The 14,003-nt window shown below is 49.2% G+C and overlaps 1 protein-coding gene across 1 annotated transcript in view; it reads left to right on the forward strand.

The window, feature by feature from the left end:
- ANXA13 (annexin A13) overlaps window positions 1-8,753 on the forward strand; it is a 56,152-nt gene extending 47,399 nt beyond the window's left edge. Inside the window, exons 9-11 of the mRNA XM_058668890.1 lie at window positions 1,343-1,418; window positions 6,465-6,577; window positions 8,576-8,753. Coding sequence (XP_058524873.1) covers window positions 1,343-1,418; window positions 6,465-6,577; window positions 8,576-8,698 — 312 coding nt within the window. The 3' untranslated portion in view covers window positions 8,699-8,753. The remainder of the gene's footprint in view (window positions 1-1,342; window positions 1,419-6,464; window positions 6,578-8,575) is intronic.
- The last annotated feature ends 5,250 nt before the right edge of the window (window positions 8,754-14,003 follow it).

Consider the following 14,003-nt stretch of genomic DNA (forward strand, 5'->3'; position numbering starts at 1 on the left):
GACTCAGCCCCGCTTCTCCTTCTCATCTGGTCTTGAACACCAAACAATAACCGGGAGACCAAAGAAGAGAACGCACCAAAACTAGGCCTCCTCATTGCAGCCCACGCGTTCTGCTTGCATCATAAAGAATATCTTGTTTACCTGTATGTTTCACGATAAGCTACATTAATTCCTCTGCTTGGCCCACAAAGGCCCTAATTATTTATAGAACTGAATGTGTCATTTCCTCCACAGATCACTTCTAAGAAGGTTTCAGCCTTTCTGATGTTTCACTGAAATTCCCCCACCCTAGCAAAGCACTCTTCTTTCTCTCTATTTGTCTGCCCCGAGTGTGGCCCAGGCAGTATTTGTGTTAAGGATAAGTCACAATTTACTGTAACGTCAGTTTCTGTAAATATTTGGAAAGAAACCCAATGCGTAATGCTGTGCAGGGCAGTATGTGAATCGGTGGCAAATCAGGGCCCGTTCACAATTCACCCAGAGAGAAGGGAAGTGTGCTGTGATGAGCTCAGCCCCCTGGGCTCCCAGCCCCTGCAGCCTCACTCTCTCAGGGACACTTGATCCAGTCCTTGCCTTGAACCTCACAGCTTCTTCCTGCTGCACCCAAACTGTACGTGACCAGGTGTCTGGGCCCAAGACAAGGGAGATGAGGAAGGTGCGTTTGGATTGTCATATTCAGAGGTTCCCAGGATACTGGAACTGTGGAAAGGATTAAAAAACACCTTGAAAACTAAAGTCCTATATGAATTTAAAGAATTACTGCTACAGCATTAATTAATTGCTCTACCTGCTGGTTTTACCGTTGAGGAAACTGAGGCCAAGGATATGGCAGTAACCAGGGTCCAACGTGAATCCACAGGGCCATTGCTGTAGCATAGCCAGTTAAACCAACACCTACAGTGCTGACATCCCATATGGGCACTGATTCGAGTCCTGGTTGCTCCACTCAAATCCAGCCCCCTGCTAACGTTCCTGGGAAAGCAGGAACTTGGGCCCCTGATCCCATGGTGAGAAAACTGGAAGAAGCTCTGGGCTCCTGGCTTTGCTCTGGACCAGTCCCAGATATTGCAGCCATTTGGGGAGTGAACCAGTGGGTAGAAGATCCCCTCCCTCTCTCTTTCTCTCTCCGTGTAACTCTGCCTTACCAGGAAAAAAAGAAGCGAAAACCTGGACCTACTCCTGGGACAACAAGAGCTTCCTCTAGAAGTAGGGGCAACCTTAGCAGCCCCCACGAGGCTGCAGGAAGGCTAGGAGCTTCTTAACACACCAGGGGAACAATCCTGGGGTGCCAAGGCCAAATGCAAATCCTGGAATAACGGTGGGACTTTGGTTCTCTCTCCAGCTCAACGGCAAAGACATGGAAGCAGTCATTGAGGCAGAGACGTCGGGAGATCTGAAAAAGGCCTATTTAACCATCGGTAAAGTACAGCCAGGAAAGCCTCAGCTTGGAGTTGGGCACTCTGGAACAGTCTAGGTGGCAGAGGACTGCATGCAGGTGGATGTCACAGAATAGTGTGGGAAATGTTGCACCTAAAAAACCCTGGGCAAGGGACACTGTGAAGGTGATGCAGCCACATCGGGGCATGGCAGGTACCATGGGGAGCTCCAAGGTGGCAATGCCCAAAGAAGAGCAAGAAGCCTGGGTCTGAACCCTCCATCAGCCAGTAATTGGGTGCTGGCTTTGTCCCAGCAGCACCTGCCATCTTGAACAAGCCAGCTCTCTCCCCTGAAGGGTGACTTCCCCAGAGAGGTTTGGCTGTGAGCAGCTGCAGCAGTCAAGCCTCGATCCTACAGCCAGCATGCAGGTGGTATCCCACAGTATTCGCAACTATTCCACCAAGGTAGCAGTCCCCTGAGATCATCTGTAGCCCTCCCAGGACATTCCCATAGGCTCAGCTGGCAGGGCAGCTCACGGGACACACATACCAGAGCACCTTTATTTAGGACCCAAGTGTTTGCACATGCCCAGTAGCTTCAGGGTTTCTTTTTGCATTCAGTTCCTTTGGACATGTGTAAAGAATGAGTTTCAACAGCAAGTGAAGGAACACTAGATCTTGGAAAGTGCTCACACACATTCCAGGACCTTCTTTCCAGGTGTTGCCCAAAGGCAGGAAATAGCAGAGAGATGGGCCCTGGAGCACACTGGGCAAGACTCCTTTGTCTTTCTGCAAGCCCTGGAAGGAGGTACATTGTCTATTGTCCACCTTCCCATGGCAAGGAGTTCAGGGCCCCATCCCAAATGGCACAAGACATGGAAAGACTTCCTCAGAAGAAGAGGAAGCACCAAACAAGCAGCTCTGGAAGCTAAAGAATGTGCTACAGGTGCCAAACAGTTTTGTTTTGCTGTTTGAAGGTTTGGGGTTTTTTTTAGAACAATGTCAGCAATTGATTTTTTTTTTCTTTTGTCCTTGCTCATTTTGCACTTAAATTAGCAAGACCTCTACTGTGATGGATGGAGGGATCCCAGACACCCCTTGTGTCATTCACACCCATCCTAGACGCACATGAACCCTCAGCTGGGCAACTGTCTCTAACCCTCTGAGTGGGCAAGGCATCTCTAAGCAGATGGAGGGCACTGCTTCTGAGGCACCAAACCCTTGCCATCCTTGCAGAACTGAGAATGAGGAAAACATGGGAGGGCAGCCAAATATGGCAACACAGCAGCATAGGCATGTAACATCCAACTGGCACCTGCTGGATTCAGGGAGCATCTGGGAAGTGTGAGGGTCAGAGATGAATAAGACCCCCTCCTCTCAAAGAGCTAAATACCCACAGTGGATACATGCAAACCAACAGGTTAGGCTATGGTAAAAATTAAAAACAAAAAAGAGCAAGGAGTTTACAGAGGAAGAAAAAACCAAGTCCCTAGAGCATGGGCCTGTGAACTGCAGGAGCTGCTGGACTTCCTGGTAGCAAAAGTGGAGGTGACTAGAAAAGGCCTTGAAAATAAACCACACAGATAAGGTAACCTGACTTCACAGCTGGGTCATGTGTTTCCCTCCCTGCCTGTTCCCACACAACCAGGTCAGGAAGACACCAATATAGGGCAGACATCTACATGAGAAGAAAGGACTGAGATCGAATGACTCCTGCCACCTACAGCCTCTGGGGCGGCCCTCTCCAATGGGGACCCTGGACCTAACCCTAACCCTAACCTTAACCCCATCCAACTCACCTGACACAGTACAGGTTTCTGGGGCTCCACTCCAAGTTATCTGTTGAGAACCTCCAGCCCACAAGTCACAAGCTCCTCTTCACAAGCTCCTGGAGTCTGAGGGTCCCCACCCAGAGCCAGGAGGAGGAGGGAGAGGCCCAGCACAGCAGTTAGCTGCCCCTCTTCTTCTCTCCAGGAACAGCTTCACTGCATATCTCCCCAGCTCTCCTTGCTCGAAGTTGGCCAGATCCTAGCTGCTGCTGCAGCCTCTAATCATAGGCGTTGGTCCCCAGTTAGATATTTGCATACAGTAAGAAAGTTGGGGCTCCTTCCCTAGAGAAGGGATGTCTAGGGAGAGAGTGTCATGGAGTTGAAGCATGCATGGACCAGGCAGACAATGCTGCCAGCTCTCGTCCGTCACTACAGCAGGGGGAGGACCTGCAGGAAAACCTTGTGGCAGCCACCAGGTCAGATTCTCTAGGGACCACAGTGAGTTCCACAGTGATAGCCATGTTCTCCTCTACATCACCAAATAATCCAGCACCTTTTGGATATGGAAGCCAGACATCTGGGCCTGGCCTTCTCTTTGTCATTGAAACTCTAGTGACCGCCACATGGCCAACCCTAGACCCTGCCTCCCTAACCCTGCTCCTCATCCTTGTTCGTAAGCACCCCTCAAACAGCCCTAGAAAACAAGGACCCAGTGACAGGACACATTGAGGTTGCACATTTGTGCTTATGCTGAGTGGATTGCTCATTATAATCACTGGTATCACACCACCTGAAGCCATTCAGGTTACAGCCTACAGAGCAAATGGCTCATTGCCCCTCAGTACTTGGGATCATTGACCCAGAAGAGCTCGAGGGACAGGAGAGCACTGATGAGTTTTTACAGTTTGCAAATAACCTACAATCCTTACCTTTTCTTCGCATTTCAAGCTAAGCAGACCCTCTCTTTTTCTTGGAAGGTAGACAGAAACAGAAATTTCCTGTATGCTGTTTCAAGCCCCCAACAGCAGGAGCCAGGCCAAGCTGAAACCAGGAGTTGGGAACTCAATTCAGGTTTCCCAAATGGGTGGCAGTGGTATAACCATTTGAGCCGTTACCTGCTGCCCCCCAGGGTGTGCTAGCAGGAAACTGAAATTAGGTGTGCAGCCAGAAGCTAAAGCCAGCATCCTGATACGGATGTAAGCATCTCCAATAGGGCTCAACCACCAGGTCAACTGTCTACCACCAAGTGCTTTATACAGAATGTAATGCATTATTGTGATCTATAGCCACCCCAGGCAGTGTGGGACATCAGAATGTATTCTATAGGATTGTGATTTTATATCCATTATCCATCCCCTTCCCCTTTCCCAAACACCAGCCACCACAAATTTCTTTTTTCTGATGTTCACATAATCGATCAGGGTGGGAAGAATTGAGGGTTAAGGAAAGGTGGGTGTGATCATAGTTTTAAAATTTTCTGTATCTTCTTCCTGTATCTGGGGGAAAGTAGGAGATAAGGGGAGCAGCTATACCCAGACTCCCAACCACCGCAGTACTCAGGGGTGGGAAATGACCACCCGATATCAACCCAGAGACCCTGATGTGGCTCATGCTCTGAGGGTTCTTCCCAAATGGTTTCAATTCTAAAATGCTATCAATCTTGCTGATCCAAAGATTAGGAAACCCTTCCAATGTCCATTGGTTGACCTAGCTGACCTTAAGAGTTTCATTCCACCCAGATGTTTACTGTCATTGTTTGGCTGAGGTAGTTGTCTAGTTTGTGTCCTTCCTCTGCTATGCTACCAGATGTCCTCTGCAGGCCCCAGTGGGCTGCCATATCCACCATGTGCATTTGGGTCAGCCATCCATCTCTCCATCTTAGCCACTGAGGAGACCCAGTTCTGACACATGCGCTCCACAATCAGATCACCAATCCTGGCATGAGATCGCAGGCCCCTGCACATCCCCATGTATGATATCCCCAGGCCCCTGCACACACAGAATCCCTACAAGTGTGCCACCAGGTGGCCAGTGAGCTTCCCCCAGGACCCTACCCAGGCCCCGCCAGACACTCCACTCTTGGGGCTCATGGATCCAGCACCCACTGCTCCAGCAGGCCCAAGGACCCAGGTCAAGTACCCTGAACCCCATTGGACCCCCACCTGGGAGCTTACAGACCCAGTACCCACCATGTAGGCAGGCCCAAGGACATGGGCCACAGCCACCACTATTCTAAGTTCAGATCCAGTTTCTTTACTTATCATTTATGAGAGAGGCTGTGTGGTCTCTTGTCTTACCCAGAAGGGTGTTGGGGACATCCCAACACCAGCTGATGGTTAGAAAGGACACTTGATTAATTCCTGGGTAGATCCTAGCAGTGGGCAAGGAGAGAGCCAGAAAATATCATCTGGCAGCATCCCAGAAAGGTGAACTTGAGAAAGGCTCAAACATGACACCCAGCCACCCGATATCACTCCCTGGGAGGATTGTGGGGAACCCGCCGGGAAAAGACTTAGTACTGAGAATGAGAGTAGGGTCATGGAGATCCAGGGAGGACCAAGCAGGACCAGAAAGGACCAGGGAGGGAAGGGAGAGTGGCTGCTCTGCATGGGGAAGCAGGTTCCAGTCCTTGAGATGATACTGTTTGGGAACAGCAGGTTGCCACCAGCCTGTACCTCCCCTCTGGGGAAGCCCACCCGGCACCAGAGGTCTCACTTGGTTCCTCGTGCTAGTATAGTGAGAGCCTGTCTCTTTGGTATACAGGAGAGACTCTTTAAGATTTTTTTTGAAAGTCAGATATACAGAAAGGAGGAGACAAAGAGAGGAAGATCTTCCATCTGTTGATTCACTCCCCTAGTGACCACAATGGCTGGAGCTGCGGCAATCTGAAGCCAGGAGCCAGAAGCCTTTTCTGGGTCTCCCATGCAGGTGCAGGGTTCCCAGTCTTTGAGCCATCCTCCACTGCTTTCCCAAGCCACAGCAGGGAGCTGAATGGAAAGCAGGGTGCTGAGATTAGAACCGGAACCCATATGGAATCCCAGCACTGCAAGGCGAGGACTTCAGCCCTAGGCTATCGCGTCGGGCCAGGAGAGGCTCTTATCCCCTCACATGATTTTGACCCTGCCCTGGCAGAAGAGCCCAGACACCCTTCCCTAGGGGCTCTCCCAGACCTCACCCCATAGCAGCATGTAATGGGCCCTTTTCATGCCTCATCCGACAAGGTAGTGAGCTCTAAGGGCAACCTGGGCACTACCTCGACAGTGCAATCCCTTCGGAGGGAACCACATTCTCATCATCTCTTCTCCCTTGTCCTGCCCAGTGAGGTGTGCCCAGGACCGCGAGGGCTATTTTGCCGAGCGTCTGTACAAATCCATGAAGGGTGCAGGGACCGACGAGGAGACACTGATTGCCATCCTTGTGACCAGGGCTGAGGTAAGACTCCCTCACCTCCAAAGACAGGGCCCTACCCCTCCTTTCCTGCCACTCATGGCATAGTGTGCTTCAAGACTGATCGATCGATTGATTTAAGAGACAGAGTTACAGAGAAAGGAGAGAAACCAGGAACCAAAAGCTATATCCTGGCTTCCCCCATCATGTCAAGGGCCCAAGTGCAGCTGGCTTTCCAGATGCATGAGCAAGGAGCTAGATTGGGAGTGGAGCAATCAGGACTCAAACTGGTGCTCCGATATGGGTTGCTGGTATCACAGGCAGCAATCTAGCCCAGCTCACTGCACCACAACACAAACCCCAACAGAACATTTTCCTTAAGGGCCTATTTGTAGCAAAACAGAGATTGTCCTCGCCTTCCCAGAATTTGTACAAGACCTTGTGCTCTGCTCCAATCTTTATATGTAAATGCTGCATAGACTTGCTTTTACACTTTTTTTGTTTTCAAGATTTATTTGTTTTTATTGGAAAGGCAAATTTACTCTGCAGATGGCCTCAATGGCCAGAGCGGAGCCAATGCGAAGCAGGAACCAGGAGCTTCCTCCAGGTTTCCCACATGAGACAGGGACACAAGGACTTGGATCATCCTCTGCTGTCTTTCCCAGGTGCATCAGCAAGGAGCTGGATTGAAAGTGGAGGAGCCAGGACATGAATTGAAGCCCATGTGGGATCCCAGCATTTGCAAGGGGAGGATTGGCTAATTGAGCTATTGTACCAGGCCCTTGTTTCTACTTCTGTCTTTGGTGATCCAGAGAACTAGTGGCAGTTGGTACACAGGGGGACCCAGCAGAGTCACTTTAAAACAGGGCAACTCCACATGGCTTCAGCTCAGGGGAGACCAACAGACATGGAGGTAGTTCCAGACAGCAAAGGCTTTCTTAGCTCCTGAGCTAGGCCTTTGATTGGACACACTGTAGAAGCACTGATCATGTGCAAGAGATGCAGCAACTCATGACAATTTTTCTCAGCCTAAAAGATTACCCTCCAAGAAGCTTTTTAAATGAATTATTTATTTATTTGAGAGAAAGAGAGAGAGAGAGAGAGAGGGCATACTCTTGTGTGCTAGTTTGCTCCTAGATGCCCACAACAGCTAAGGATGGGTCAGGCTGAAGCCAAGAGCCAGAGATTCAATTCAAGCCTCACACATTGGTTGGCACAGACCCAAATAAGTCATCAGCTACTGGCTCCCAGGGTGTGCACTGGTGTACTGAACTTAGGGTGTCCCAACAGGCAGCCAGGACTGGGAGCAGGGCTGGGACTCTAACCTAGGCAATCTGATATGAGACAGTGAAGTCCCAAGTGGAGCCTTAACCACTGCACCAAACACCCACTCCTCTGAGGAACTTTTTTTTTTTCTTCAGATTTATTTATTTTCACTGCAAAGTCAGATACACAGAGAGGAGGAGAGACAGAGAGGAAGATCTTGCATCCAATGACTCGCTCCCCAAGTGACTGCAACGACCAGTGCTGCGCCAATCCGAAGCCAGGAGCCCCCTCAGGGTCTTCCACATGATTGCAGGGTCCCAAGGTTTTGGGCCATCCTTGACTGCCTTCCCAGGCCACAAGCAGGGAGCTGCATGGGAAGCAGGGATGCTGGGACTAGAACCGGCGCCCATATGGGATCCTGGCACGCTTAAGGCAAGGACTCTAGCCTTTTTAAAGTGCATTTTCCCCTTAATTTTCACCTCCTCAAGAAATGCCGGCACCACAGACACTTCTGCAGCTCTGTGGAATATGTACCAGAAAATTACCAGTGGTTTAACGACACATCACAAAGTTCATGGAAAGCTTATTTTGGTGCAAAAAAAAATTGAAATATATGCAAAGAATCTTCAGAGTTTGCCCTGCTTTTTGTTCATCTACAAAATGGAAACAGCAACTCTTAAAAGGAAGTTTTAAGACATAAGTAAGCCAACAAGTAGAACATACTAGAACAGTGCTCCATACACCATAAATGTGGCTGTGTTTGTTGTCTTCCTGCAGGTGGACCTTCCAGGGATTAAAGCAAAGTTTCAAGAGAAGTATCAGAAGTCTCTCACTGACATGGTTCGCTCAGACACTTCTGGAGACTTCAGGAAACTCCTTGTGGCCCTCTTGAATAATTGAGCCAAGCCCCAGAAATAAGAATAAAGAGAGAAGCCATGTTTTTGAAGAGCATATTCGAAACACAAAAAAAAAAAACCTTCAAAAGTCCGGATTTATTTTCTCAGAAGCCTAAACAGTGCAGCCAAGCTCAGCTGTTTAAATTAAGGGCAGCAATACCAAGATGCCCTGGTGGCTCACCTTGAGGCTTAGCAGGTATCTGGGATGCCTCTCAATGCTTCTTCAGCATGCTAACTGAATGCTTTCCACACACAAATGAAATAAGCAATTGATAAAAAAAAACCCTATGTTTTTAATAAAATGTTTGGAAGATTATACAGTGCATGGGGTGTGTATGTACCACGTAAAGATTAAATGGATAAAGAACAGGGAAAACAATTTGACAAATTTGTTAATTTTCCTTCTGTGTTCGATGTCAAAGCCTCTGTCTTCATTAAAGCTGTAGATTGTGTCTCCAGTCTGCTGCTTTTCCAAAGACTGACTTGATTTGTGTGGGTTCTTGTCCTGGAAATAGAGGACTTGTGTATAAGCAGTGACACTTATTTGTGATCACTAAGGGACAGAATGCAAGGAGATAACTGAGTGGCCTACATGAAGTGTAACTGGAGCAAAATTCACTAATCTAGTCCACTCAGGCTTTCTTCTCTAGACATTTGGCCCACTTGAGTGTTTCAGGCTGAGCAAAATGCCAGTGAGATCAAGGTTAATGGGATGCCTCTTTGGTGGGTTGGTTTCTAGCAAAAGAATTTTGACCCAAGATGTTGGCCTTAGAAATCCATCCAGAGACCATACACACCTTTGGTTTTGGGTGACCAATTGTGTATGGCACTTCTAAGTGACAATGTCATACCTATTGCTCCCATAGTTCTATGAGGTTAATACTACTCCCATTTAACAGTCAGAAAACCATGACATCAGTAACCTAGTCTAATTCATTTTCAGTGATAGAATCAGGATGTGAAACCAGGACTGACTGAATCCAGAAATCATATTACTAATCACCTGTCCCCCAATAAAGATAACCTGAATTACAGGGAATGGATCTATATTCATTCATCTAACTCCATGGATATAAAAGCTTAGCAGAAGACTGACTACCCATTGGGCAACTCATTCCCAGGCCTGTGAGGCAGACAGGTGTCGATATAATTCAACTGAATGCTGTGAGTGCATTAGCAAGGGGACACAAGGGAACACTAAGGGACAAGAGGGAACACAACAGCCCTGTGTGGAGAAGCTGGGAACCCTTCAGAGACGCAATTGCACTGGGTTCTAATGAGTGCCTAGAAGCCCTCCAGAGAAAACATGGAGGGACACAGGCAGAGATGGGAGTGGGAGTAGACAGAATGTCCAGGAGGAGGTAAGATCCATTTTCCTGGGACTTTGCCCTATGAAAGGAGGCATATTGCACCTGCCGGGAGCCAGGCAACCAGGCCACCAACATTCAGTTCAGACCCCATTGGCCATGGCATTTCCTGTGATGTCTGGGTTTGGTTCTGTGAACAATGGCAGCGTCTGGGTGTGCTTAATACATTGCGGAGCATGTTGTGGAGCATGATCATTTTTGGGCCTTGGGAAATAACTTTGTTGATATGATCAACATGTAGCAAATATCCCCAACAGTCTAAGGACAGATGTGATGGGTGGCCTTTAAGTGGCTACAAAACTGTGAATCAGCAATTATGAAATTACACAAACATCTGTCTTCACTATACTGGTCTATCTACCTAACAGTCATGGTCACTGTTTTGAACTTTAACACATAAAACATTATTTCGAGAGCCAAGGTCAGTGCCAAAACATGCTGGTATTTATGTATCTGGAGCTAAAGCTGGGCTTTGCTTTCATAAAAAGAAACAAAACAACCAGTTCTTGGGATCTGAGCTTATGGCAAGGCCAGCAGAGAGAACTATTAAAAGCAGACATGATTTGTTGCTATGATTCACACAGCAAAAAGCATGAAGGTGGTTCTCAGCGGAGGAAACAAGGCCACTGGTCAAGGCTATGTAGAAGAAGGGTCTAGAATTCAATCTCAGATTGTTGTGTCCCTCTCGCCTGCTCCCTTCACCATACCAGCTCCTGGCTCCCGAGTGCATTTGTTTAAAATTTCATCATTCACAAGCCACAGCCAGTTCCTAGTTGCTTGATTTGGGATCCTTCACAAGACAGCCCCAGTCCGGTCTGTCCCAGAAATGGCCACCCACCCTGTTCCCATAACCAGCTAGGGAATCCCTCCCTTTCTTCTTCGCACACATGGCTGTCCTCCCAGGCCCCTTTCACCTGTGTCCAAGCCCTCCCAGCCTCTTTGGCTGGGGGAAGGTAGGGGGTGGGAGAAGGTAGAGGGAGTGGGAGGCAAGGAAGATAAGAAGAGAACAAAACAGAAGAATGACAAAGAGCAGCGCCGTCATGTCACCTGCTCCACTGCACAGTCATGTCCCCATGCCTCACACTTCCTTCCAGGACCCCAGGAGGAATGCCAGCTGCCAGCCAAATGTTTACAGAGCCCAGAGGCACACACCCAGAGCTGCACACAGGAGCGGCAGGCCCCGCTGATGTCTTTGCTAACGCAACACACATTCACTGCCTCATGAAATCTCTTTCAGGGCCTCACGGGACTCCATACTATTGCTCCCCCACATCAGTTTCCCAGGGTGCAGCAAGTAAATAGACTCTTGGGAGCTGGACTAGGAAACCCTTATAAAAGCTGAGAGGTCAAGATCATTCCATCACTATTGGCAGCTGGGAACACCTGGGCCGTGTCGGACTCCATGCTTGGGGCCCTGGCTACAGCCTCTGCAACCATGCAGCGAGCTGGGCCCGGGCCTGCCTGGGCTCAAAAGGCTTCTGCCTTCTTGGTGAGTATGCTGGAGGGGATCTTTTGGGAACAAGGTAGGCCCAGGCTCCACCCGCCACCAACATTGTGGGGCAGGTGGGACGAGGACAGTGCAACTTTGGGTTCTGGGCACAGAGAACTTCCAGTAGCCTATTGGTGACTGGGAGCACCAGGGCTGGGTAACTCCTCTGTAAGGACACAGTCTCTACAGGTGAGCACAAGAACCACAATCGGGAGCAGCCAGGTCAGGGCAAAGTACCCACCGGCATACATTTGGCATAGGTTGGGTGTGGACCAGGCTGAACCAGTTCACATCACCTGCTGATGAATCTGAGCACCAAAACTAAGTGTGGGTCACGCCAGATTCAGTCGCAACACATAACAGTACACATTACGGCTGGGATTGGGTGCCCGCTGGGCTGGGCTAGACTGTAACCCTCACCAGCGTCAGCTGGAATCGGGGATGGGCCAGGCCGGGCCAGGCCAGGTTACAGCACCCACTGGCAAATGCTGAGGTGAGAGGGGCCATGCCAGACTAGGTCACAGCACCCGACCAACACACATGAGAACCATGAAGGGAGGGGCAAAGCCGGTAGAGGGACTGTGGAGTGCCCCCTTGCTGGACAGCCACTTCCACTGGAGAGTGTCAGTCGGGATAGGGGCAGACCAGACCAGGCAAGGCTACAACTCCTGTGGGCCTCATGTGAACTACATTAGGGAAAAGCCAGGCTGGGCTGACTGTTCCTACTGGTACAAGCATAAATCAGAGCGGGTGAGGGTTGGTTGGGCTTTGCCGCAGCATTAGCTGGCAGACGCTGGCACTGGGGGGCTAATTCTGTCAAGTTAAACTGCAGAACCACCTGGAGAGTGCATGTTCTGGAAGTGGGAGTGGCCCAGTAGGGAAATAGTGGGCACCTCCTTCCGGGGTTATCAGGACTAGGGCAGGGGTGGCTAGATAGAATGGCACCCGCCAGCATGTGTGTGGGCTGGATAGTGGGGCTGGTTGGGTTGAACTAGGCTTCAGTGCCCATTGACATATATGAGAGCTGAATGGGATTTGGGACAGACTGGGCCAATCTGCTGTACATACTGGCAAGCATGGGAACCAGGGCTTGATGGGGGTACTGTGGGTCACTCCAACTAGGCTGCAGCTCCCACTGGTTTGTGTGAGGGCTGAGTGTGTGCTGGGTAGAATCAGGCTAGACTGTAACACCCATTAGTTCATGTGGAAGACATGTCTGGAAACAGAACTGATCCAGCAGCAATTGCAACCATCAATACATGCATAAGCTGATTGGGATGACGGGCTGTGTCAGACTCTGTACTGGCAAGCATACACAAGAATCATATCTGGGATAACCTCAGTTTCTTTGGGGATCCCTCCAACTGAACTGCTCAGAACCCCAACCATGAAGAGAAGTGCAGGTTCCATGGTCTGACTATGGAATGCATGTGTCAAAACTGAACCTCCTCAGTGGCTTAGGTGGAGCAGCGGACAGCATATGGAGGATATGACAGTCCATTGGAATCTGTACAGGACACCTGGTACCACAACAGAGGATGGAGGACAGAACAAATCATTCAACTGCCCCAGCTATGTGTTGGCAGTGAAAATCTGGGCAAACGGAGACTCTAAGCTGAGCTATATCAGTCAGTGGATTCTGAACAGATTTCATTGTGCTTAGAATGGCGAGACTGGCAGCAATTCACACCTGTTGAACTATCAAAACTGCTTGAGCAGAACCCTCGGGGCATGCCCCATATCAGGGACTTGGGATGGTTGGGGGGCTGGGTGATGCTTCTGTCTTTATCTTTCCCCTTGTCCCAGATACATAAAATAATAATAATAATAATAATAATAATAATAATGTGGAAACAACAGTGTTACCCACTTTCCTGTAGCCCCTGACCCTTTGTGCCTAAATCAACTATGTAAAGATTATCAAAATAAAATAATTACAAAAAAAAAATCATTCCATCACCAACTGCAGAAGCTCCAGCCCTTGTATGATTTCTCTCCACCGGTTCTGGGGGTCCTGGGCAGTTCTCCCCATGCAAGTCCACCCTTAATTGTGGATGCCAGCCCAGCTCTTCCTGCTTGTTTTTCTCTGGTTCTGTCCTGTACTAGGAGAGGCCTGTTGAGGATACACTGGTGGTGGAGCTGCAAATTGGTGTGAAATTTTTAAGAGGTGGAGTCTAGTAGGATGTCCCTAGATCAGTTGAGTGTATGCCCTCAGCAAGGGTTAGGTTGGTTTTCACCGAAGCCTAACTAGTTCTCATAAGAAGATTGTCACACAAGCCTGAGTTGGCTCCAGCAGGCTCCCTCTAGCTTCCTGTATGGAGATGTGACCTTCCCTGTTGTACACACTTCCACCATCCAGCTTGAGTCCTTTGCCAGAAACTGTACCACACTGTATGCACTTTCAGCATCCACATCTGTGAGCTATGCTACATTTCTTGTCTTCATAAGTAGCC

This window comes from Ochotona princeps, chromosome 9 (assembly GCF_030435755.1).
Source record: "Ochotona princeps isolate mOchPri1 chromosome 9, mOchPri1.hap1, whole genome shotgun sequence".
Classification (NCBI taxonomy): domain Eukaryota; kingdom Metazoa; phylum Chordata; class Mammalia; order Lagomorpha; family Ochotonidae; genus Ochotona; species Ochotona princeps.